We start from the raw sequence: 25374 nt of genomic DNA, 5'->3' as shown, positions 1-25374 counted from the left end.
CAGCTCAAATAAAAGACAGTGACTCCAAAGAGGAACTCTGGAGACAGTGTGCTGTGAGTCACACACTTAGCTCTCCCCCCCTCTCCCTTCCTTCCTTCCTCCCTCCCTCCCTCCCCCCTTTCCCTTCCTCTCTGGCTCACTCCCTCTCTCCCTCCCTCCCAGGAGGAGACAGCTGCCCCACCTCCAGCTCCAGCAACTGGTTTCATTAGATTACCTGAGATGGTTGAAGTGAGTAGGACTTTTGAGGACACAAATGGGTCCTCAATAAGAAATGTTAGCCAATGTTTTCCCAGTGGAGTGAAAGAGAAGCCGCTTCCCTGGGCAAGTCATTCTCAGGGTTTGTGGAAACCATGTGCACAGGAATTCCCCCAGGCTAGGCAAGAAAGGCAGCTCTTGTCTACAGAGGTGTCTAGAAAGATAAACCGGTCTTGGGGTGGGGGTGGGGTGGGGGGATGGGATGTGCAGAAACGGAAGGGACATAGGACTAGCAAGGGAAGTGACAAAGCATGTCACCCAATCCATAACATTCTAGAAGGAATTATGGAATGGGTTTCCACTTTGCTGAAGAGATGAACTGTAGTGTCAAATTTAAATGAACTGACTTTTGCTTTACTGTATAAAACATGTTCATAACTTAAAAAGAGAATGCTAGCAAAAACTCTAGTGTAGCTTACCAAATGTTTTCTAATGTGATTGTAACAGGAAATGTAAAATAAGAACTCTGTGGATAATAAAGGATTTTAAATTATTAAAAACTCCACCAAAACTATTTTTTTAATTTGTATATTTTATAATAAATAAAAAACAAAGTAATTTACAATTAGTTGATAATTCTTTCCTTTTAGGAAACAGTAAGATCATCTGAGAGCCCAAGATTATCTTGTACCTTAGTGATTGCGGCAATGGTGGCAGTTTGATATTCCACTTCTAGGTTAATCCCATAAGGAATTTCACTAGTTCATGAGCCACACAGCCGATGCCCACTGCAGGAAGCAGCTTGATGACGTTAGGGGTAAGACCCCTGTAGAATCCCCTCTTTCCTTCTTTAGTGTATATTTCTTTAATGAGCTGCAACATAGGTATTGTTTCATTTTTCCGGATAACTATAAATTTTAAAACACAGTATAATTCAATATTTAATGCTTACTTATTAATCTAGCTCAAAGATAATGAGAATTTATAGAAATTGAAATCATTTCAGAGGATACTCATATAGAATGATCCTATGCTGCTCAATAGGGTAGTAACTACATGTGACTGTTTAATTAAAATTAAATTAAATTTCCACTCTTCAGTCATATTAGTACATTTCAAATAGCCACATGTAATTGGTGGCTACTATGCTGGGCAGTACAGATACAGATGATTTCATCAGTGCAGAAAGTTCCCTTGAACAACTTGCAAGTCTTTCATGAGAGACTTCACAGAAGCATTTGGAAGTGGGACTGAAGGGTAGTTGAACAGAAAAAGGCATGAGTGATGCTAGGCAGGGAAATTCTCCACCTCAATTGCAATATAAATTGAACCCAAAGCCCAACTTAGAAAGAAAAGGCTAAAGCATATCACCCACCGTGAGACCCTTAATTTACTCAAAAGATAATAGCATTGTGTTGTTTTTCCATCTTTGAAAAGTGATTTTTTTCATTTGTTGAAATCTAAATCCCTAATATTTCACCAAGAAAATAAAACAAGCAGTCCTTAATATCACCTCCCTGAGCAGACTGAAGTACAGAGAGTCCCAAAGCAGCTTACAACAGTAAGAGCAAAACCAAGAAGAGCAACGTGCCTATGAAGATTAGCTGTTGCTTTGATTTAAAGAAAGAAACCCTACACTGCTCTACATGGCACTTCCTAGTTAAAGTCCTCTTAAAGATATCATCAGTAACCGGAGCAAATGTGGAAGGCCCCAGACAGAACTTTGGAGGGAAAAACAAAAACATTTGAAACTTACAAACGTTTCCAAGAGAGATAGCTCAATGGTTAAGAGCACCTGCTGCTCTTCCAGACGACCCAAGTTCAGTTCCCAGAACCCACATGGAGGCACATGACCATCTCTAACTCCAGCTCCTAGAGATCTAGTGCACTCTTCTGGCTGCTTCAGGCACTGCACTTATGGAGAACATGTGGATACATGCAAGCAACACACTCATACACATAAAATAAAATAAATAAATAATTTAAAATAATTAATAACAATACATTCAGATTTAATGTTTTAAACTGGTTAGCTTTTCCTTTATCAATTCTATTGGTTTTCTGTTTTTCAAACCATCAATTCAGACTTACTTAAAACATATTCCTTACCTTAGTGATGGCATCACTAAACTAAACTACTGAAACACTCACCTGCCTGCATGCGAGTCCTAACAAGGTTCAGGGGGAAGCTGGCTAACTGACCACAAGTGTGTGACAGTGTGCTGCAGCCCAGCACGATCATTAACCCGGGGTTCACTGAATTCACTGAGTAGTGTTCCAGCCAGTAGTTCTTCAGAAGCTGCTGGAGAAGAAAGGACCTTTGATCTTGCAACTCTAAGTCAAATAAAGTCTCACACCTGAGCCTCACACTCTGCATTCACATGTCTACATTTCTTATGTGTTGTTGTCTGGCTTTGTTTTTATTTTTGTTTTTTGGTTTGTTTGTTTGTTTGTTTGTTTGTTTGTTTTGCTTTCCTTTTATTGTTTTGGTTTTAAAGACCAGAGCAATAATTCTGGATATTCCCACAGAAACTAACACAATACCATTTTTATGCCAATCTCAAATCTGTCCTGAGACAAATGTATGATCATGACCATGAAATGCCTGTGACCCTGCCTGATAACACTACACTGTCAGGGTTTCATTTCTAGGCTGGCTCTCATCTCTAACCCATGTTTATTCATTTCCTTGATTCTAATCTTCACAACCATGCAAGGATAGTTCTCTTTTCTCAACCTTATCTACACATCAGATTCTTCTGTGCAGTTAGAAAATCTGAATCCCAGGCTGTTGTGAAATATCTGTTTAACTATGCAAAGATGTTTTGCATTCATTTAACTACGTAAAGATGTATTACATTTGTTTATGTTGTGGAATATTTGTTTAACTATGTAAAGATGTGTTGCTGTTTTACCTTGCCTGACTAAGGCACCTGATTGGTCTAATAAAAAACTGAATGGCCAATAGCAAGGGAGGAAGTATAGGCAGGACTTCTGGGCAGGGAGAGTAAGTAAAAGGAGGAATTTAGGCTTGGAAAAAAAGAAAGAAAAAGAGATACAAGGGAGATGCCAGGAGCCAGACAGACAGACACAGAGAAAGCAGGAAAGTAGGGCATACAGAATGAAAGGTAAAAAGCCCTGAGGCAAAACATATATGAATAGAAACAGGTTAAATTAAGTTAGAAGGGCTAGTGGGACAAGCCCAAGTGAAGGCTGAGTATTCACAATCAATAGTAAGTCTTTATTTGGGAGTTGGTTTGGCAGCACAAAGAAACTTCCAACTGCAACAGTTCTTCCTGGGATAATTAAATCAGAATACCTCAGGATGTGGCCAAGGGGGTCTATTCTTTTAAAGATCTACAAGTAGGTGATTCTGATGCACTTCCAGGGCTTAAAAACTCCTATTTTATCAGAAGTTATGTCTATAATCATCATTACCAAGAAGTAAGTTACAAAAATAAACAAACAAACAAAAATAAAAATGACTAGATTACCAGATGTCTAAGAGAAAGGCAAATTAGAACACTCAATTTGATTATTGATCAGAAACTATTTCATGCAAAGCCATAACTATATTTCAAAATAAAAATCTTGTGTTACATTGTCAAATATAACGTATAATGTAATACTTTGAGAATGAACTCACCTCAAAGGTGGCGAGATCTAGGCCTGCATATGGCACAATGCCTATCATGTTGGGAACATAGCCTTTGAAGAAGGTCCGAATGCCCTCTGTCTTCAGAAGCTTTCTGCCACAATCAATAATCCCAGAATACTGGCCAGTTTTACCTAAAATCAGCCTGGTCTTCATCACCTCGGTGTAAAAGATAGTAATGTAATAATAGGGTAATGATTAGATTCACCTGGCTTATGCAGCAATCTAGTGAGGCTTGTTATATCATGCTGACAAATTTTTTAAAAATTATAGCTTATGCCTGTAATCTCAACACATAGGAGACCAGGACAAGGGATTGCCAAGAAGCTCAACGTTAGCCTGGGCCGAATAGTGATTTCCAGACTAACTTGGACTATGGAGTGAGATACTGTCTCAAGCAATCAAACACAAACAACAACAATAAAAACACCTCAAACAGTGCAAAACTAAGTGTCTACTTATTAAAATTTCCTTTCCTTTGTTCAACCTGCTATTTCCACTGAAAATGCCTTTCTTCATAACTCCTCATGTTCAAAGCCTATACCATGATCACACATTCTGGTCATGTCTTTGATGGAATTCTTAACCAGAAATAAATCAATTCTCCCCTTCGAGCTTCCCTAGCTCTATATAGTGAGCTCTCTTCTATGACTTTTTTTCAATTTTGGGTCATTGATATCGATATATATGTTTTTTTCCCTTATAGACTATGGAATACATAATCAAAATCCCCATCTCAGTCCCCCTTGGATCCTACATGGCACCTAGCAAAGTATCTTAAGCTCAGCATGCATAAAATCCATATTCACTTACCAAGTGACTAAATAAATGTATTTTCTTGGTCTATCTACAACATCATTTGTCTCAAACAACAACAAAGTATATTGAGACTGACACTTTATACAAGATTCAAATCATACAAAGTTATTATAATGATCTGGAAGCCATTTCTGATTGTTAGTTGCATTAAAAGCATTATTTTAATTAAAATGTTACATACCTCCATGGGATAAATACAGGTTTGGGAAGTTGCACCAGCCATGGAACCAGCTATAAATCTTTGAAGAACTCCTAAATTAGATTCATCAAAACTAAGAAATTTCTTATACTGTATAAATAAAAATATTGAAATGTACAGTATTACTGAAATATATGCCTTTCAAGTTTTATAACAGTAAAAGTACAAAATTATATTAAAATATATTACATATCAGGTGCTGAATATTAGCATAACCTAGTACAATACTAAATTTTAGTTTCTATGTAAGAGATAAGTTAAAGCTCTCTATTCAGCTTTTTTCTCTTATTTATTCATTCTATGGAATAATTTAATAGCTACATTAAATTACTTAAGTCTACTCATGAATGTGTTATATCATAAGCAGCATGTAAATAACATAAACAGAAGCTGTATTTTTATCTTTTTTGGGCGCTCTGCTTTACACATAGAAGACAGTGTGTTTGGTAACTAGATAACTAGAAACAGCACGGCAGACTCTTTGGTTACAAAAAGCATAGCAAGGAAGACTAGGACGGTAAAGCTTACGAGGACTCTGTTAGCCTGCGGGCCACCCTTGTTAGCCATATACACGTGTTAGGGTGGAAGTGCGGAGATGGTTCGGTGGCTAGGACACTTGCTGTTCTTGCAGAGGACCTGGGCTCAGTTCCCAGCACCCACTTGGGGGCTTACAACCATTCTTAACTCCAATCCCAGGGGATCTAGTATTCTCTTCTGACCTCCACAGACAGTAGGCATACACACAATAAACATACATACATGCAGACATACACATGTAAAAAAAAATTAGGATGCATGTTGTTTGTGGCCTGGGATTTTGCATGTCAGACTTTCAAGGTGACAGAATGCTTTACTTGGCAGAGAAAATTCCAAAGCAGTGTAGCATTCAGGCTGCAGCATGCATTGGCCTCTTTTAGGCAGATATGCCATAAGAACTGGGGGGTGGGGTGAGCAGAGCTGAAAGACTTGGAAATCTACAGACTGTCCAGAAAAGGGGGTACATAGAAAAGTTGCTAAGAGATCAGTGCCATTAAAAAGGAGCCATGTTGCTGAATATAGTGGTGCGTGCCTACAATCCCAGCTACTGGGAGATTGAGGTAGCCTTCAAAACAGCAAAATTTCATCTAAAAAATTTTTTAAATGAGCGGGTGAAGTAAATGCCTTTCAAAAAAAAACTAAACTCAAAAATAAAAATGGAATATTACAGTTGGCATCACAGAAATAAAAATAATTATAAGATACTAGTAGACCAATAAACTACATAACTTTATCCCCTGAAATATGAAGAAACAGAAAACCTGAACAGACCAATACCAAATAAGGAGACAGGATCACCAATCAAAAATCTCCAAACAAAAGAAAACCAATAGTCATATGGCTTTAATTAAAAAAAAAAAACTGATGTCACTCTTTCTCCACTCTTTAATAAAAATGAAATGGATACTCCTATATTCACTTTAGGAGGCCAGAATCACACGGGTTCCAAGCCAAATACATAGGAAAATAAAACAAGAGGCAGTATCCCAAGTGAATATAGATGAAAAATTCCTCAATACAACACTAGCAAACCAAACTTAAGAGCACACTTAAAAGATCAGCTCCTAGGGTGAAGTAGTAGTTATCGAAGACAAAGATTTAGCATACTCACATGTATCAGCATGGTACAACACTTAAGTAAAAGGAAAAACACATTATCATCTAAATAGACAGAAAAGGCACTGAGCACGGGTGACATTCATTCATGATTAAACTCTGGGGGGGAAATTTCAAATAGGTATGTATAGGAGGAACTTTTTTCCATTCAATAAAGGTCAAACAGAAAAAACTCTCAGCTGACTCCTTCAGTGGTCCCTCCTCCACTCATGTTGGAATTTAATTGTCTTTTGTTCTAGTTTTATTTCTGTTGTTATGATAAGAAGCAACTGAAGGGAGAAAGTTTATTTCAGCTCATGGTTCCAGGATACCATCCATTATGGCAGGGAAGTCAAAACAGCAGGAGCTTGAAGTGGCTAGTAACATCCACAGTAAAGATCAGAAGGAGATAAACAGCATGCATGTTTAGTCAGTTAGCTTTCTCTGCTCTCAGTGTTGCCTCCCATTTTCAATCTGAGTCTTCCCACACTGATTAACATAACCAGGACAAACCCCACAGGTTGCCTGTGGACAACCCAGTCTAGACAATCTCTCATTGAGCCTTTCTTCCCAGATGATTCTAAACTGTGTCAAGTTGCCCACTAAAACTAACCATCACACCATTGTAACTTTATTAACAGTTTAAGAAGGGATAACCTAATTATCACCAGAGTGGGTCAAAGATTACTAAAGTGAGCTGTAATGAAGCTAGGTAGCCTCTCTCGCCTCTTTCTCTTTGATATGTTCTCTTTTGACCTCCCATCTTCCACCACAGGATTGTGTAGCTTGAAGACTCTCAAAGGGTTAGTAGCCTTGGACTTCACAGCCTCTAGAAGTGTTAGAAATAAATCCCTTTTCTTTATAAGTTATCCAGTGTCTCACACTTGTTAAAGCAGCATACAATGGGTGTAGACAGACTGAGACAAACTTCATAATCCATGGGGGAAAGTAAAAACTTCCCATCCAAGATCCAGGATGAGACAAAAACACTCATTCTCATCATTTCTGCTCAATGGAGTATTACAAGTTCTAATCAGAGAGACTACACAAATTTGTGCAGCTTGAAGGTTTCCAGAGGGCTTGGACTTCAGGGCCAGTCTCTTTTCTTTATAAATTACCCAGTCTATTACTTTTGCCAAATTTCCTTTGTGTGTTTTTGTTGTAATAAATCATAGCCATGAAGACCAGAGTAACAATGCTGACACCTATGACCTCCCTAGTAAGTTTACTGAACCTGGGGAAAGACAACTTGTGGGCTTTGGTATAGCCTAAACTTTATAATATTTTATTTAGACATTTTGCAACCATTTTCCAGCATATTTAGGACACAGAAGCGTATTTGCTTCATGTTCTATGTGTCTATGTCATATACAATGTTTTGCATAGTTGTCACAAAGTCTTCCTGTCTTTCCCAGTAACAAATAAGTTAAAGTGTAGTTGTCATGGAAACAACTTAGAATGGATTAAAGATAGCAAACACTCATTAACGTCTGTGTCAGACACTGCTATAAGCACGATATATACATCATAATTCATCAGGCTCCTACAACACCTCATCCTCATTCCTTCTATTTTAAGTTAAGGGACATAAAGCACAGACAGGGAAGTAGTATGACCTACTTTGCATGACTAGAAAGAGGGGGAGTTAGAATCTGAATTTAGAAAGTGTGGCTGCAAATTTGGCATGATTGTTCATTCAGTGGGTAGAGACTTGCTCCTAGGTCTGACAACCTGAGTTAGCGCTCCAGATCCTACAAGGGAGCAAGAGAGAACTGATTTCTGATGGTTGTCCTCTGACCTCCACATACATGCCCTGGCTTTGCGAATCTGCACACATACACACACACACACACACACACACACACACACACACACACACACACACTTAAAACCTCTTTAATTGAAAGTCTACAAAGTGCATGACCTTAACACCTTACCTACTGTTCTACATAGTCTCTCTTAATTACTGACAAATGCTGGTATCTAATTTAATTTACAATGAACCTCAACTCACCTCTTTAATACACACTAATACATGATAGCCCTTGTGAATCTCTAATGTGAGATCAAAAGCAACATCTCAAGATAAAGGACCTGAAGCATGATGACTTGGGTTCTAATTCTGACTCTTTCACCGACCAAATATGACTTCAGTAAGAAGTGCATCATTCCTTGCCTATGTTTTCCCATCAACAGAAGGGTGTTGTGTAGCTCCTTTGTTGGCATTCAGTAATGAACAGGCACTGTTCTGGAAATGAGCTTGCACACCCTACTCTAAAGAAGCAGTTTTTCCTGAACAAATATTTTAAAACAGATCTTAAAGGAAAAGACGAACCCTGGCGGACAGTGACTGCTAGTTGTATCCTGATATACATTCGTTCTCCCCTTCATCCTCAGAAATACATTCATTTGCAGCTGGTTGTTTCACAACTAAAGACGACACTCCTAAGTTCTTTCCAGCTACACCTATTCGTGTGTCTAAGTCTAAGCTAATGGCATGAAGATTAAGCATCCTGTGTGGGAAAGTACCCTATGTAGCTAGAGTTTTCTCCAGTCGTGCATGGCCCACAGTCAGGACAAATCTCTCTCACCTGCCAGTCCCACAGCTGCTCAGACCCAACCAAGTAAACACACAGAGACTTATATTACTTACAAACTGTATGGCTGTGGCAGACTTCTTGCTAACTATTCTTCTATCTTAAATCAACCCATTTCTATTAATCTATAAGTTGCCACGTGGCTCGTGGCTTGCTGGTATCTTAACATCTTCTCATCACAGTGGCTGGCAGTGTCTCTCTGCCTCATGCCTCAGCCTTCCACTTCCCAGAATTCTCCTCTCTCCTTGTCCCACCTATACTTCCTGCCTGGCTACTGGCCAATCAGTATTTTATTTATTGACCAATCAGAGCAACACATTTAACATACAGAACATCCCACAGCCATCCTAGATGGGAGGGATGTATCCATCTTTGATTCCTTCCCTAGTTATTGTCTGGAAGTTGGGTGTGATAGCTGGAGCTCCAGCTCAGACTCATGAAAGAGGGACTACAACACAGAAGACAGACAGTGAGCCAGAAGTGACGGAATTTCTTTTTGCCTACAGGACATCTTTACACTCTCTGCCTTTCCTCAGATTTCTATGTGTGCATAAGTGATGGATTTCTGTCTTAAGTTGTGTGAGGATTTCTGTCACACACCTCTGAACCTAACTCTGACTTACGGAAAGCAGTAAAAGCAACCAGCAGATTACAGCAGGAAGAGAAGATTCTAAATGAAGTCTCTTCTTGGAAAAGGAAATGCAAGATATGGATTCTAGGAAGAATTTTGATAAGAAGAAGAAAAATGTAAGAGAAAATGTGAACAGCATTAATACAGGAAAAGCAGGGTTTGTTAGGGTATAATTTAAAGACTCTTCTGTCAAAGCAGTATGTTGTCAAGTGGCCAACATGTTCAGGACATGCTAAATGGGGAGAAATTACAGAAGGCTTAATATTGGGATAAGGACTTCACACAGAGTCCAAACTGTAAAATACAGTCTCTGGAGAATTGCTGCAACTCACTTGACCTAGCCTCACTCAACACCCATCCTCCAGTAAAGTTCTCTGCCGAATCAAGAGAAAAGTGAGCCTCTGAGAAAACCTGGAGAAGAATACGGGTTAACTAGGGAAAGACGGGCTTCTAGACAGCAAGAAAACTGGATTCTAAGTACAACAGAACAGGGATGGCTACTGCTTTTCACACCTTCTGTGGCAGCCCCTTCGTTCTTGTTATCCTTACAAGGCAATGTGTCCCTGGACAGGCCAACAGGAAGCAGGATGGGGCCGAAGAGGAGGAAGCATCAAGTAGGCTGTTGTCTGTCACTCATCAGAAGTTGCACAAAATAGGGAAAGAAGCCCTTTGCTGCCTCTCTGTGATTCATTCCACCTCTCCAAGGCTGCAGACTAGACATTTTAAGTCAAAGTCCTGGTTAGTAGCACCATTACCTGGAGTGTCCTCTGTGTCACTACATGTCCCCTTAAGTAGTGACGGTGGTAGATGCTGATGACACAGAGTCTAGAACATTCTTCTTCTTCATAAATGACAGCATAGGCATTCCCAGTTAACAGTCATGAACACACATTGGACACAACTTTTTTATATGTTTACAACACACTAGTTCTCTCTCTTAAATTGGTATTTTCATTTAGATGAATCATCCCTGAATTTCAGCATGGACTTTGGATAGAATGTGGATCTGGAAGGGCAGAGAGTTGATATATATCTTGTTTTCTCATGTACCCCCAGACTCTACTATAAAACCTAAGACCTAGCTCATATGTGTAGGCACATAACAAATACTGAAATACAAGAAATTGCCAAAATTCAAAAGATATTGTAACTCAGATCTCCTAGATCTATCTGCTTCCAGATACAACTTTATACTCATGACTATTCAACTGACCTTTGCTACCAACAATCTTGTTTCATTTCCTTGTTCCATCTATACTGTGACTCTCTTAGATTTTCATAGTTTCCCCTCTTTTGAGGCTCCAACATATCTTTGTTTCCCATTTTTACCAAAGAAACTAGAAGCATTAAGAAGAAAGCAACAAGAAACCTACTTACAGCTGTCGCCACTCAATAGTGCTTCTCCTGGGCCTGTGGTTGAAGACCCTGGGCAACACCAAGCCTTCCTGAGCCCCAGCTCCAATTTCTTACCAAAGCTCTTCTCCTTTTAAGGACAGTCACTTTGCATACCACCTTGGTCTCTTTAGTACCCCCCTCCCTGGGTCACTTTAGAAGCATTGTTTTTTCCAGCTCTAGGAAATCCCTCTCTTTGGACCCATTCCCCCATCTACCTGCCACTTCCCTCCCCTTCTTCTTCTCATGCTGAAACTCCTTGAAAAACTACATTAAAGAGGAAATAAAAACTTCCCTTAAAGAGGAAATGAAAAACTACATTAAAGAAGAAATAAAAAACTCTCTTAAGGAAATGGAAGAAGCCGGGCGGTGGTGGTGCACGCCTTTAGTCCCAGCACTCGGGAGGCAGAGGCAGGTGGATCTCTGTGAGTTCAAGGCCAGCCTGGGCTACCAAGTGAGTTCCAGGAAAGGTGCAAAGCTACACAGAGAAACCCTGTCTCGAAAAACCAAAAAAAAAAAAAAAAAAAGAAATGGAAGAAAAAACAAACAAAAAATGGGAAGAAATCAAAGAAAGCCAAGAAAAAGCAATTAAACAGATGAAAGAAACATTCCAAGATCTGAAAAATGAATTTGAGACAATAAAGAAAACACATGCTGAGGGAATGCTGGAAATAGAAATCCTGACTAAACGAACAGGAACTACAGAAACAAGCATAACCAACCGACTGCAAGAGATGGAACAGAGAATCTCTGACACTGAAGACACAATAGAGAAAATAGATTCGTCAGTCAAAGAAAACACTAAAGACAAAAAAGTCGTAACAAAACGTCCAAGAAATTTGGGACACCATGAAAAGACCAAACCTAAGAATAATAGGGATAGAAGAAGGAGAAGAATACCAACTCAAAGGCACAGAAAATATATTCAACAAAATCATAGAAGAAAACTTTCCTAACCTAAAGAAAGAAATACCTATGAAGATACAAGAAGCTTACAGAACACCGAATAGGCTCAATCCAAAAAAAAAGTCCCCTCGCCACATAATAATCAAAACACTAAACATACAGAACAAAGAAAAAATATTAAGAGCTGCAAAGGAAAAAGAACAAGTAACATATAAAGGCAAACCCATCAGAATAACACCAGACTACTCAATAGAGACTATGAAAGCTAGAAGATCATGGACAAATCTCATGCAGACACTAAGAGACCATGGATACCAACCCAGACTATTATACCCAGCAAAACACTCAATCACCATAGGCGGAATAAACAAAATATTCCAGGATAAAACCAGATTTAATCAATACCTGTCCACAAACCCAGCCCTACAGAAAGCACTAGAAGGGAAAATCCAACCCAAAGAAGTTAAACACATCCATGAAAAATCAAGCAATAGATAATCCCACACCAACATACACCACAGGAGGACAACACAACACAACCACAAAAAATAACAGGAATTAACAATCACTGGTCATTAATATCCATCAATATCAATGGTCTCAACTCACCTATAAAAAGACACAGGCTAACAGAATGGATAAGAAAACAGGACCCATCCATCTGCTGCATACAAGAAACACACCTTAACTTCAAAGACAGACACTACCTCCGAGTAAAGGGCTGGGAAAAGGCTTTCCAAGCAAATGGACATAAGAAACAAGCTGGTGTAGCTATCCTAATATCTAATAAAATAGACTTCATACTAAAATCAATCAAAAGAGATCAGGATGGACATTACATATTTATCACAGGAAAAATCCACCAAGATGAAGTCTCGATTCTAAACATTTATGCTCCAAATACAAAAGCACCCACATTCATAAAAGAAACACTACTAAAGTTTAAAACGCACATCAAACCCCACACATTAGTAGTGGGAGATTTTAACACACCACTCTCACCAAAGGACAGATCTACCAGACTGAAACTTAACAAAGAAATAAAGGACCTAACAGATGTTATGACTCAAATGGACCTAATAGATATCTACAGAACATTCCATCCTAATACAGAAGAATATACCTTCTTCTCAGCACCCCATGGAACCTTCTCAAAAATTGACCACATGCTTGGACACAAAACAAATCTCAACAGATACAAAAAAAATTGGAATAACCTCCTGTATCTTATCAGACCACCATGCCTTAAAGTTAGACCTCAACAACAACAAAAATTATAGAAAACCCACAAACTCATGGAAACTGAATAATGCCCATCTGAAACATCAATGGGCCAAGGAAGAAATAAAGAAAGAAATTAAAGATTTCCTAGAATTCAATGAAAATGAAAGTACAACATACCCAAACTTATGGGACACTATGAAAGCAGTGCTAAGAGGAAAATTCATAGCTCTAAATGCACACATAAAGAAGATGGAGCAATCCCATACCAATGAATTAACAGCACAACTGAAAGCTCTAGAACAAAAAGAAACAAACTCACCCAGGAGAAATAGATGCCAGGAAATAATCAAATTGAGGGCTGAAATCAACGAAATAGAAAACAAGAGAACAATACAAAAAAATCAATGAAACAAAGAGTTGGTTCTTTGAAAAATCAACAAGATAGACAAACCCCTAGCCAAATTAATCAAAAGGCAAAGAGAGAGCACCCAAATTCACAAAATCAGAAATGAAAAGGGAGACATAACAACAGACAACGAGGAAATGCAGAGAATCATCAGATCATACTTCAAAAACCTGTACTCCACAAAAATGGAAAACCAGGAAGAAATGGACAATTTTCTGGATAAATACCACATACCAAAATTAAATCAAGACCATTTAAGTAGACCAATAACCCCTAAAGAAATAGAAACAGTCATCAAAAGTCTCCCAACCAAAAAAAGCCCAGGACCAGATGGTTTCAGTGCAGAATTCTACCAGACTTTCAAAGAAGAACTAATACCAATACTCTTCAAAGTGTTCCACACAATAGAAACAGAAGGAACACTACCAAACTCTTTTTTTTTTTTTTTTTTTTTTTTGGTTTTTCGATACCAAACTCTTTTTATGAGGCTACAATTACCCTGATACCCAAACCACACAAAGATGCAACAAAGAAAGAGAACACAGACCAATCTCCCTCATGAACATTGATACAAAAATACTCAACAAAATATTGGCAAACCGAATCCAAGAATACATCAAAACAATCATCCATCACGAACAAGTAGGATTCATCCCAGGGATGCAAGGATGGTTCAACATATGAAAATCAGTCAATGTAATACACTATATAAACAAACTGAAAGAAAAAAAAAACACATGATCATCTCCTTAGATGCTGAAAAAGACTTTGACAAAATCCAACACCCCTTCATGATAAAGGTCCTAGAAAGATCAGGAATACAAGGAACATTTCTAAACATAATAAAAGCAATTTATAGCAAGCCAACAGCAAACATCAAATTAAATGGAGAGAAACTCAAAGCGATACCACTAAATTCAGGAACAAGACAAGGCTGTCCACTCTCCCCATATTTATTCAATATAGTACTAGAAGTTCTAGCTAGAGCAATAAGACAACAAAAGGAGATCAAAGGGATACAAATTGGCAAGGAAGAAGTCAAACTTTCACTATTTGCAGATGATATGATAGTATATATAAGTGACCCCAAAAACTCTACCAGGGAACTCCTACAGCTGATAAACTCCTTCAGTAAAGTGGCAGGATATAAGATCAACTCAAAAAAATCAGTAGCCCTCCTATACACAAATGATAAAAGGGCTGAGAAAGAAGTCAGAGAAACATCACCCTTTACAATAGCCACAAATAATATAAAATACCTTGGGATAACACTAACTAAACAAGTGAAGGACTTTTTTGATAAGAACTTTAAATCTCTAAAGAAAGAAAATGAAGAAGATATCAGAAAATGGAAGGATCTCCCATGCTCATGGATAGGTAGGATTAACATAGTAAAAATGGCAATCTTACCAAAAGCAATCTACAGATTCAATGCAATCCCTATCAAAATCCCAACACAATTCTTCACAGACTTGGAAAGAAAAATACTCAACTTCATATGGAAAAACAAAAGACCCAGGATAGCTAAAAGAATCCTATATGATAAAGCAACCTTTGGAGGCATCACCATCCCTGATCTCAAACTCTACTATAGAGCTATAGTAATAAAAACAGCTTGGTACTGGTATAAAAACCGACATACGGACCAATGGAATCGAATTGAAGACCCTGACATTAATCCATGCACATATGAACACCTGTTTTTTTGACAAAGGAGCCAAAACTATACAATGGAAAAAAGAAAGTATCTTCAACAAATGGTGCTGGCATAACTGGATGTCAATATGTAAAAGATTACAAATAGATCCATATCTGTCACCATGCACAAAACTCAAGTCCAAGAGGATCAAAGACCTAAAAATAAATCCAGTTACACCAAACTTAATAGAAAAGAAAGTAGGGAGCACTCTTGAACGCATTGGCACCGGAGACCATTTCCTAAATAAAACACCAACAGCACAGACCCTGAGCACAACAATTAATAAATGGGACCTCTCGAAACTGAGAAGCTTTTGCAGGGCAAAAGACACGGTCAATAAGACAAAAAGACAGCCAACAGAATGGGAATAGATCTTCACCAACCCCACATCTGACAGAGGATTGATCTCCACAATATATAAAGAACTCAAGAAACTAGACATCAAAATACTGAACAGTCCAATTAATAAATGGGCTAAGGAGCTAAACAGAGAATTCACAAAACAAGAACTACAAATGGCTGAAAGACATTTAAAGAAATGCTCAACATCCTTAATCATCAGAGAAATGCAAATCAAAACGACTCTGAGATACCACCTTACACCTGTCAGAATGGCTACGATCAAAAACACCAATGACAGTCAATGTTGGAGAGGATGTGGAGCAAAGGGAACACTCCTCCACTGTTGGTGGGAATGTAAACGTGTACAACCACTGTGGAAATCAGTATGGCGGTTTCTCAGAAAACTAGGAATCGAACAACCTCAAGACCCAGCCATCCCACTCTTGGGCATATACCCAAGGAATGCTGATTCATACCATAAAGATACATGCTCAGCTATGTTCATAGCAGCACTATTTGTAATAGCCAGAACCTGGAAACAACCTAGATGCCCATCAACAGAAGAATGGATGGAAAAAATGTGGTACATATACACAATGGAGTACTACTCAGCAGAGAAAAACAATGAAAGCATGAAATTTGCAGGCAAATGGATGGAACTAGAAAAAATCATCCTGAGTGAGGTAACCCAAACCCAGAAAGACAGTCATGGTATGTACTCACTCATAAGTGGATTCTAGATATAAAATAAAGAACAATCAGACCACAACCCATAGAACCATGGAGGCTATATATATATATAGCATGGAGGTCCCTAGGACAACTGTGGCTTATAATAAATTTCGGTTTTACTCAATTATTGAAAAAAATAGCCAAATGAATGGAAACACGTGAACTATGAACTAAAGGCTGAGGGGCCCCCAGCTGGATCAGGCCCTCTGAATAGGTGTGACAGTTGATTGGCTTGATCTGTTTGGGAGGCAACTAGGCAGTGGGACCAAGTCCTGTGCTCATTGCATGAGTTGGCTGTTTGGAACCTGGAGCTTATGCAGGGACACTTGGCTCAGTCTGGGAGGAAGGGACTGGACCTGCCTGGACTGAGTCTACCAGGTTGATCGCAGTCCTCGGGGGAGGATTTGCTCTGGAGGAGGTGGGAATGGGGGGTAGGCTGGGGGTAAGGGGATGGGATGGGAGGGGGGAGAATAGGGGAACCCGTGGCTGATATGTAGAACTGAATGGTATTGTAAAATAAAATAAAATAAAATAAAATAAAATAAAATAAAATAAAATAAAATAAAATAAAATAAAATAAAATAAAATAAAATAAAATAAAATAAAATAAAATAAAATAAAAATCCACAAAGACAAATGAGACCCTTTTGCTTGTTGTTATTTGCTACATTTCTATTACTTAGAAAAGGGTCTTTAACACATGAGTTGTACACTAACTGATAAAAACAATACTGTTGAAAGAGTCAGCAAATCTCCATTTTAGGAAGAGCTGAATATTCTAATGGCAAGCATTTCAGAGTCATCTATCTCCTTGCTTTTCACCATCTGACCTAAGAAAGGGTAGCATCCATCTTCTATATTTTCATAAAACAGTACGGCTCTGTGCCCACATGAGAAAGGCCCTGCAGAAGAAGCACTTTAATGCCCTAGCTAAGCATTTTATTTAAAGAGGAGAGAATTCTTCTAAAATTCACAATAAAGAGGAAAAACTTGAGAAGCATATAGAGCATCCTTAGACTCTTATGAAACCCAAATAAATTGCAATATTTGAAAACTGATGTCTGTCCTGTCTCAAAGTAAATTACTTAAGCAAAAACAAGATCTTAAATCAGACCAAAAATCTTTGAAATTCGGGGCATATTTCTCAACTCTGTCTTCACTAAATAAGAAGGTTAATTCTTGATTCATTAACAAATGGGCTGAAATCTCTGAGAAACATTCAAACTGTTTTAAGAAAAAAATTATGAGCTGTTTTGTGAACACCTCTTAAGCTGTGACAATTAACTTAAAAGAACAAGGCACAGACCTGCAGTGATAATGCAGTGCAGCTTCTAGAAGCACTCTATAGTAATAAAGGCACGGATGAAAAGAAAAGTCAGTAATATGTACACGGGCAACTCTTGCTTATACACACTTGTGCTCTCTTTCACAAAAGTCTAAAGTTATAAAAAATTAAGTTTGAAACATGATCATTTAAAACCCCAGAGTCAATAACACTTTACCTGTTCATAGGCCGCTACCTTGAGTGCTGTCTCTGGTGCGATCTTGATAACATTCACACCATTTCCTCGCCAAAGAGAAAAAGGTCCTCCTTCTCTTATCATCTGCTTGAACTCATCAACCAAACTCATTTTACTCATTCTTGAACGACGCACCTAGAAAAATAAGTGGCAAATTTATTTAAATTTATTTTGCTGGTAATATAAAACTACTTCATTGCTGGTGAAATACTTATACCTGTATACTTCATAACTTTCAACAGCTGTTTAATTTTCCTTCAGTCACATAAAATCGATGTTAGTGTCAGAGACAAGGACAGAATCTCTAGTTAGTGGAAAAATACAGACCCCCCCCCCATAAGACAAGGAACTAGATCATCTTACAGTCAGGTTGCCTAGCAACAGGACACTGAGTCAGAGCCCTTGACCCTTTCATCCTGTAAACATCCTATACAAACGTCCTGTTAGCTTGTCCCACCTTATGCAGATAACAGCTTCTTGCTCCCCCCACCCTGCAGGAACTATATAAACCCTTCTGGAGAAAAATAAAGTTGCACCTTGACCAGAATCTAGACTTGGTGTGTTTTCCTTTGTATCTCCTGTCCCTACATTCCCTCCTTAGGGTGGTCGAGAACCCGTTGTGGCCCTGCAGGCGGGGCATTTTAGTATTTTTTTTCTTGTCCCCAGTTACACAGAAAAATCATGGTAGCCTTCCCTCTATCCATTGTTTTGCATCCCATGTGGTGGTATTCTAATTGTACTGAAATGTGATTTTGATTGTATGTTAATAAATAAAGTTGCCCAGGGGGTCAGAGCTATTAGAGCCATAGACAGAGTGTGGCGGTGGTGGCACACGCCTTTAATCCCATAGATCTCTGTGTGTTCAGGGATACAGCCAGCATTGGAGACATATACCTTTAAGACCTAGGGGGCTGTACATATAGACAGTGACGAGGCAGTCACGTGTTTGGGTTTACAACCAATGAGAAGGCAGAATGACTATGAAACAACTTACACACAGGAAAATAGCTCTCTTTTCGGGAAGCTGGGACACCGCAGGAGGAAGGGTGAGATTTAGCTCTGAGTTCTGACCTCTTGGCTTTCTCTTTTACATTGTTTCTGTGTCTCTTATTTAATAAGACGGTTGGATACATCTACATCCCCATGCTTCAAATAAAGTAAAATCACAGAAATAAACATTTCCTGCATTTTAAATTGCATGCTATTCAGCATAGATGATGAAATCACCCACCACCTTGCCTTCCAGAGTTATGAGTCACCTTTGTGCAGTGTATCCAGGTAGTATATTCTACCTACCCATATCAGTTAGGAGCTATCTCCATTATCAAATCTACTACTGCAGTATTACCATAGTGCATATGTTCAAGCATCCCTTATTTTACTTCATTAAGGCCCCAAAGCTCAGCAGTAGCGATGTTTGCAATACACATGTGCCAGAGGCAACATAAAGTGCATCCTTCAGTGAGAGATGAAAGTCGTGTAACTTGTATTAGGGTATATTACTATGATTGTTGTACTTTAGTATTAATGCTGGTAATCTCTTATTGTGCTTAATTTATAAATTAAACTTTATCGTGTGTATGTATGTATGTATAGGGTAAAATACAGTATTCCAAGGTTTAGAACTATCTTCAGTGTAAGGTAACCAATGCGAAAATTCTCCCAGAGATGGGGACTATTGTAATATAAAACATCAAAGAAAAATAAAGATAACTTGTGGAAGACAGAGACCCTCAGCATAAGCAAAGTGTGTGGTTGCTATCAAAAGTACCCCAAGATTATTAAAGAGCACACTGAAATGTTGAAATGCACATTGAAATGCATTGAAAACAGAACTGGATGAAAATACATCAAACTTTCAAGATGAATACATTGAGACTTCAGGGTGTTGTGGATTGTATTGTAGCTCTCAAATGTGTCGAAGCCCAGACTCCTACTCCCTTAGGGTGTGCTCCTATTTGGACAGGGTCTTTGCAGATGAAGTCAAGCTGATCTACTATTACCTTTATCCTTATAAAAGGGAAATTTGGACATAGAGAAATAGCACACCAAGAAGGAAGGCAATATGAAGTATCCAGGTCAAGGAAAGGCACCGGAAGCAGACTCCCTCAGCACCCTGGGAGCAGTCAGCTCTGCTGTTCACTTGATTGGTCCTCCAGAACTACAACACCATGCTTCTGATTTTATGCCAGGCTGTGGTATTTTGTTACTGAATTGAATTTCTAACAAAGAGAGCTGTGGGAATTACAGGTCAGCTAATGTCTACGTCCATGCTTTCCTGTGTTTTTGTGTTTTCCTGTCATCTTATGGTTTTAAAAAATGTGTGTGTGTGTGTGTGTGTGTGTGTGTGTGTGTGTGTGTGTGTGTGTATGAGAGAGACCGACAGACAGACAGAGTCTGACCTGAAATTTGCTATATTACTGAGGATAACCTTAGACTCCTGATTCTCTTGCCTCCACTTTCCAAGGGCTAAGAGTACAGGCCTGTATCATCATCACACTTGGCTTTAATTCATTTCTTATCTACTCTCCCTCCATATTCTCTATTTTTCTATATTTTCCTTTCCTTTTTCACATCCTTTTCCTACTCTATCTGCTTTAGTTCTTTCCTTTTTTCATTCTTTCCATTACCCCACATTTGCTCCATATTTTTAATTTGAGATTTCTTTGTTTAATAATTTCATACATACATAATGTGTTTTGATCAAATGTCTACCCCCATTTCATCCCCTCCATGTCCTCCCCATCCCTTCCATTGCTTTTCCCTCTCAACTTCATGTGCTTTTTAATCCACTGTGTCCACTTGATGCTCAAGGATGTGCATGGGTCTAGGACTATCTCCTGGAGCACAGCCTCTCAGGGGCCACATCCTTGGAGATGAAACTCCCTCTCTCAGCAGCCATCAATTGCCAATTGCTCCTCAGAGACAGGTTTCATGAAGGAGCCTCCCCTGCCCGTGCTGTGGTTTTAGTTGGCTTGATCTCATACAGGTCCTATGCATGTGGTTGCAGCTGCTGTGAGTGCACGTGTGCAGCAGCCCCACCATGTCCAGCAAACACTGTTTCGCTGCAGATGTTGCTGCATGCTTTTTCACTCCCCCTAATCCAATGACGCATGTGTAATCCTTAGAGATCTAATCATCTCTACCTTGGTGTACCTACAATGTTCTTTCCCAGACTGTGTGAAGCAAAGCCTCTAAAGTAACAATTGCTCTTTTCAATATCATATCACCATCACAGGTTTATATGTCTGTCATGTTCTGGACAATAAGAACCATGCTCGTCCATCTTTGCATTTCTAGCACCTAACATGGAATAAGCACATAAGCTATCTTTCTTCTTAATTTTCCCTCTTGGCCCTATTTCCATGTCTGTTACCTCTCAACCATGTCTCCTCTGTGTAGCACTGTAAATGTCTGTAGCCGAATTTCTAAGCGGTCTTATTAAATAAAGAACACATAGCCAAATATAGGGGCGAAAGCCTTCGAGATCAGGGAAATAGTGAGAGGCACCAACCACCTTACCTCACCAGCTCTGTAGCTTCCAAAATGCGAGCTACTTCCTGTCTTACCCGCGCCTTTCTTGCCTTGCTGTTCTGCCCTCTCATTGGCTCTTAGCCCAGCTACCTCACTGCCTTGTCACTGCCTGTCTGTACAGACCTCTAGGTCTCTATGGTTGGCACTGGGATGAAAGGCGTGGGTCACCACACTTGGCTCTGTTCCCTAGTGTGGCCTTGAAAACACAGAGACTCTGCCTGCCAAGTGATCAGATCAAGGGCGTGTGCTACCACTGCCTGACTTTTGTGTTAATGGCTTGCTATTTCCTCTGATCGACAGGCAAACTTTATTTATTAACATACAAATAAAATACCACCACAAATGTCCTTATTATTTCTTTTATATGTAATTTTAAAAATTTTTATTGGAGGCCCAGGTACTGGGAAAACTTGGTTTTCTACTTTAACGTGTAATAGAACATTTTCAACTTTGTCTTTCCTAACAATTGTCCAAATTTAGCTTTCTGGCTGAATAGAATATGGGTTACACATGAAATCAAACACATAGAAGGGTAATGGGTTAGTTGCCCTATTACCATAACTAAACTATATTCCCCATATTTTAGATGATTAAACTAAAGCCTTTATTTCCATTGGATAAATTAACCAAGATATTATTATATAGCTACATGAGACATAAGAAGAAGAAATAAAATAGTATCTATTCCCCCTTGGTATTCCCATGGTACTAGTGTGTTTTCTGTCCAGTTATATAATGGCATTTCAATATTTATTATCTAATTATCTATTTCCCTGATGTATTATAATTCCTCTAATGTTAAAAAGTGTGTCTGACTTGGTACAGTACCTAATGCCCCTTAAAGACAGGCTGGGCAGCAGTGATGCACACCTTTAATCCCAGCACTCAGGAGGCAGAGGCAGGAGGATCTCTGTGAGTTCAAGGCCAGCCTGGGCTACAGAGTGAGTTCCAGGAAAGGCGCCAAAGCTACACAGAGAAATCCTGTCTCCAAAAAAACAACAAAAAAATAAATAAATAAAGACCTAATACATAACATACCCTGCTAAACAGGTATGGAATAAATAAATAAAGCTCCCTTAATCCAAAATAATATCCTTGTAACACAATATATATTCTAAAAATGACATATAAATTTAATATTTAAGCAGAGTCACAAATTTTGACAGAATGATGAACAATTACAGACAAATTTCAATGTTCTTAATTAGGTAACATTACAATTTTACATAATTATCATAGTATACTATAATAACTATCCATAATTTATCACTGAAGGTTACCAATATCACCAAAACAACAAAGGACAATAAAACACCCAGATATATCATTTTAATTACCAATTTAAATTCCCTATATTGTTTCTTGAGTTTTATATTCTTACAGCAAAAGTATTCAGCAAGTACTGAATTGTAATTATCAATTTTAATAATTATTGGGTAGACTAGTTATGCTTCTGAAAACCAGTCTAATAGAGGAGTTCTGTTGTTATTTGAAGGTAAAATTCCTTTGAGTATTGTATGAGTTCGTGTTTTTGCACTGTGAGGAAGCAAGCAGCACACGGGGACGAGGTTCTTTGGCCTCACGTCTTTAGAGATTTCTTTCACGGCAGCCAGGCAGTGGAGTTCCCACCGTGTGGCAAGGAGCAGGGAGAGCGAATGTCTGCCTGGCCAGCTCGCTCCCGGTTTCCTTTTCTTCTCCCCTAAGGCCCAGCCTCACCAGAGTGCTGCCCGCCTTCAGGGTGATTCCTCTCCCGTAGTTAATCCTCCAGCAAATGCCCTGATAGACCCCTCAGGCGAGTGCTTTGTTCATCTGCTAGGCTCAGCCTCCTCCAGTGAAACTGACATTCAAGATCGATCATTCCCAACACCATAGAGGCCTCTTGAAGGTTTTGATAGTAAAGAGAAAATCATTTACATTTCCAAGAAAGCATAAAATCTCAATGAGAGGTACTATGACCTCTGCCAGACATTGAAAAGCAACGTTTTAATGACCGAGGACTCTCCACCGCCCTTCAAGGCACGCAAACTACCTGCATCAGGACTTTCAAGCGGTCCAAAGGCGCCGTGCACGTCCGCGCAATCGCACTCGCTATTCCTGCTGCCACTAAGCGTTTCCACCATTCCCCGGACTTCTTCTCCTGTTCTGTAAATTCATCGGGAATGCTTATGCTCTCCCCTATATCAACTATCTGAGAAGTGAAAAAAAGAATTAGACACTGGAGTGGAAACACTTGAGAAATCAAAGCATAACTTTCTACAAAGATCAAGAAAAACTTTTCACACAGAGAGCAAAAACTTCAACATTTATTTTTCAAATCACCTCCTATACTGAAGATTGACAATTTGCTTAGTACTCGGTGCTTATACTCAAATTACTTGGTATAACACATTCACATACAGATTTAAAATAAAATTTTCATTAAATTAGCTATTAATTTAAAATAATTCTCAAACCATTTAAATAATCTCTTCCATGAAAACAAGGTAAACCTGAGATCAGGGAACACACCATTCACACCGTGTCTGCCACATACTAGGTGAGGAATAAATACTGAATAAATTTCCACACTTTATTCCAAATTCATACATATGAGTCAAAGTCAGGAGGCAAGAATAGCAACTTACGCACTCTGACTTACTCAGTGACCTTCTGTTGACCGATTTTCTCTTTAAAAATGTGTATTACAATGAGTTTATATTTAGTAATTTTACCTTTAGCAACCATAATTTATTTCCTGAGGAGTATTTTTTAAGTGTTGAAGCATCGCGTTTCAGTGAAGAGTGCCAAAGAATAGACTTGGATTCTATTACTGTCGATGAGATAGGTAAGTGGCTGCTCTTCTTAGCTTCCCACTTTGATTTATTCACTCTGTTAATGCCCTTTCAGGAACCTTCTCAAATTGTTTTCCCTCTGCCCACAAAGGTTTCTTCTTGACTCAGTCGCTTCCTGTCTAATAATGCACAATCTTGATTGATCAGTTTACTTTGTTTATTGTTGGCTGCTCTTGTACAAAGTAAGCCCGATGAGGCCAGCAACCTGGTCTCCCCGTGTACTGCTGGAAACCTAGATCTCAGCTCCTGAAGACAAGGGTGCTCAACAGACATTGTTGAAGCAAACGTCAACACGCCAGGCTCTGGGCTTTGCATTAGTGATGCAGTCGTGGAGAAGGTGGTTTCTGCCTCTAGCTTTTACAGAGCTCTGTTATTGTTGTCTCTATAATAAGAGACATTGGAAAAAGATACAATCAACTACGATACAGGGCAATAACTACAACAGCAAAGGTAGCAAATACAAGTGCCCGGAGAAAATCCTACAGAAACACTGAACGCACAGATCGGACCTGATGGGTTGAGAAAGTGGAGGCAACGTTGAGTACGCAGGGAAAGTCGAGTGGATCTGGGAGGAGATGGGTTAAGGGGTAAATATGATCAAGACACATTGCACAAGATCTCAAAGAACTAATAAAAATAAAATAATAATTTAAAAATAAAAATTACAAATTTAAAATGGAAGAAAAGAATTCTTTATAGTTAATGTAACTTAGAAGCCTCAAAGCCCAAATTTGAATTCAAGTGTCATGACCTCAGAGGCCATTTCATTATACTATCTTTCTATACCCACAGGAATGTTCTAGGCAACAAAAATGGTATGCTTAAAGATATTACTTATTCTAAGAACCACAAGATTATATATAGACAAGGAAAGAGATATTTAAAAATAATAAGATAAAATGGCAAAGGTCAATGAGATAGCCCTGCAGATGGAGATGATGGCCACCAAGCCTGGTAAACTGAGTTCATTTTCCAAAACCTATGTACTGACTCTTGCCAGTTTTCTGGTCCTCTCCACATACCCGCCATGGTGTGAGCATACATGCTTACACTAGATCTC

The 25374-nt window shown here is 38.8% G+C and overlaps 1 protein-coding gene across 4 annotated transcripts in view; it reads right to left on the bottom strand.

The window, feature by feature from the left end:
- Positions 1–767: 767 nt before the first annotated feature.
- Positions 768–25374, bottom strand: part of LOC102918984 (mitochondrial adenyl nucleotide antiporter SLC25A24-like) — a 62697-nt gene continuing 38090 nt past the window's right edge. The window contains exons 5-10 of one of the 4 annotated variants that reach the window (XM_042279757.2): positions 23513–23671; positions 17932–18084; positions 4851–4958; positions 3842–4009; positions 2347–2497; positions 768–1103 (exon numbers count right to left, since the gene is read on the bottom strand). In XM_042279757.2, the coding sequence (XP_042135691.1) occupies positions 928–1103; positions 2347–2497; positions 3842–4009; positions 4851–4958; positions 17932–18084; positions 23513–23671 (915 nt within the window). In that variant the 3' untranslated portion in view covers positions 768–927. The remainder of the gene's footprint in view (positions 1104–2346; positions 2498–3841; positions 4010–4850; positions 4959–17931; positions 18085–23512; positions 23672–25374) is intronic. The other 3 variants (XM_015998115.3, XM_042279759.2, XM_076574856.1) reach the window with 3 other exon arrangements.

Source organism: Peromyscus maniculatus, chromosome 6 (genome assembly GCF_049852395.1).
Source record: "Peromyscus maniculatus bairdii isolate BWxNUB_F1_BW_parent chromosome 6, HU_Pman_BW_mat_3.1, whole genome shotgun sequence".
Lineage (NCBI taxonomy): Eukaryota > Metazoa > Chordata > Mammalia > Rodentia > Cricetidae > Peromyscus > Peromyscus maniculatus.
This window is presented reverse-complemented; position numbering and strand designations above follow the sequence as displayed.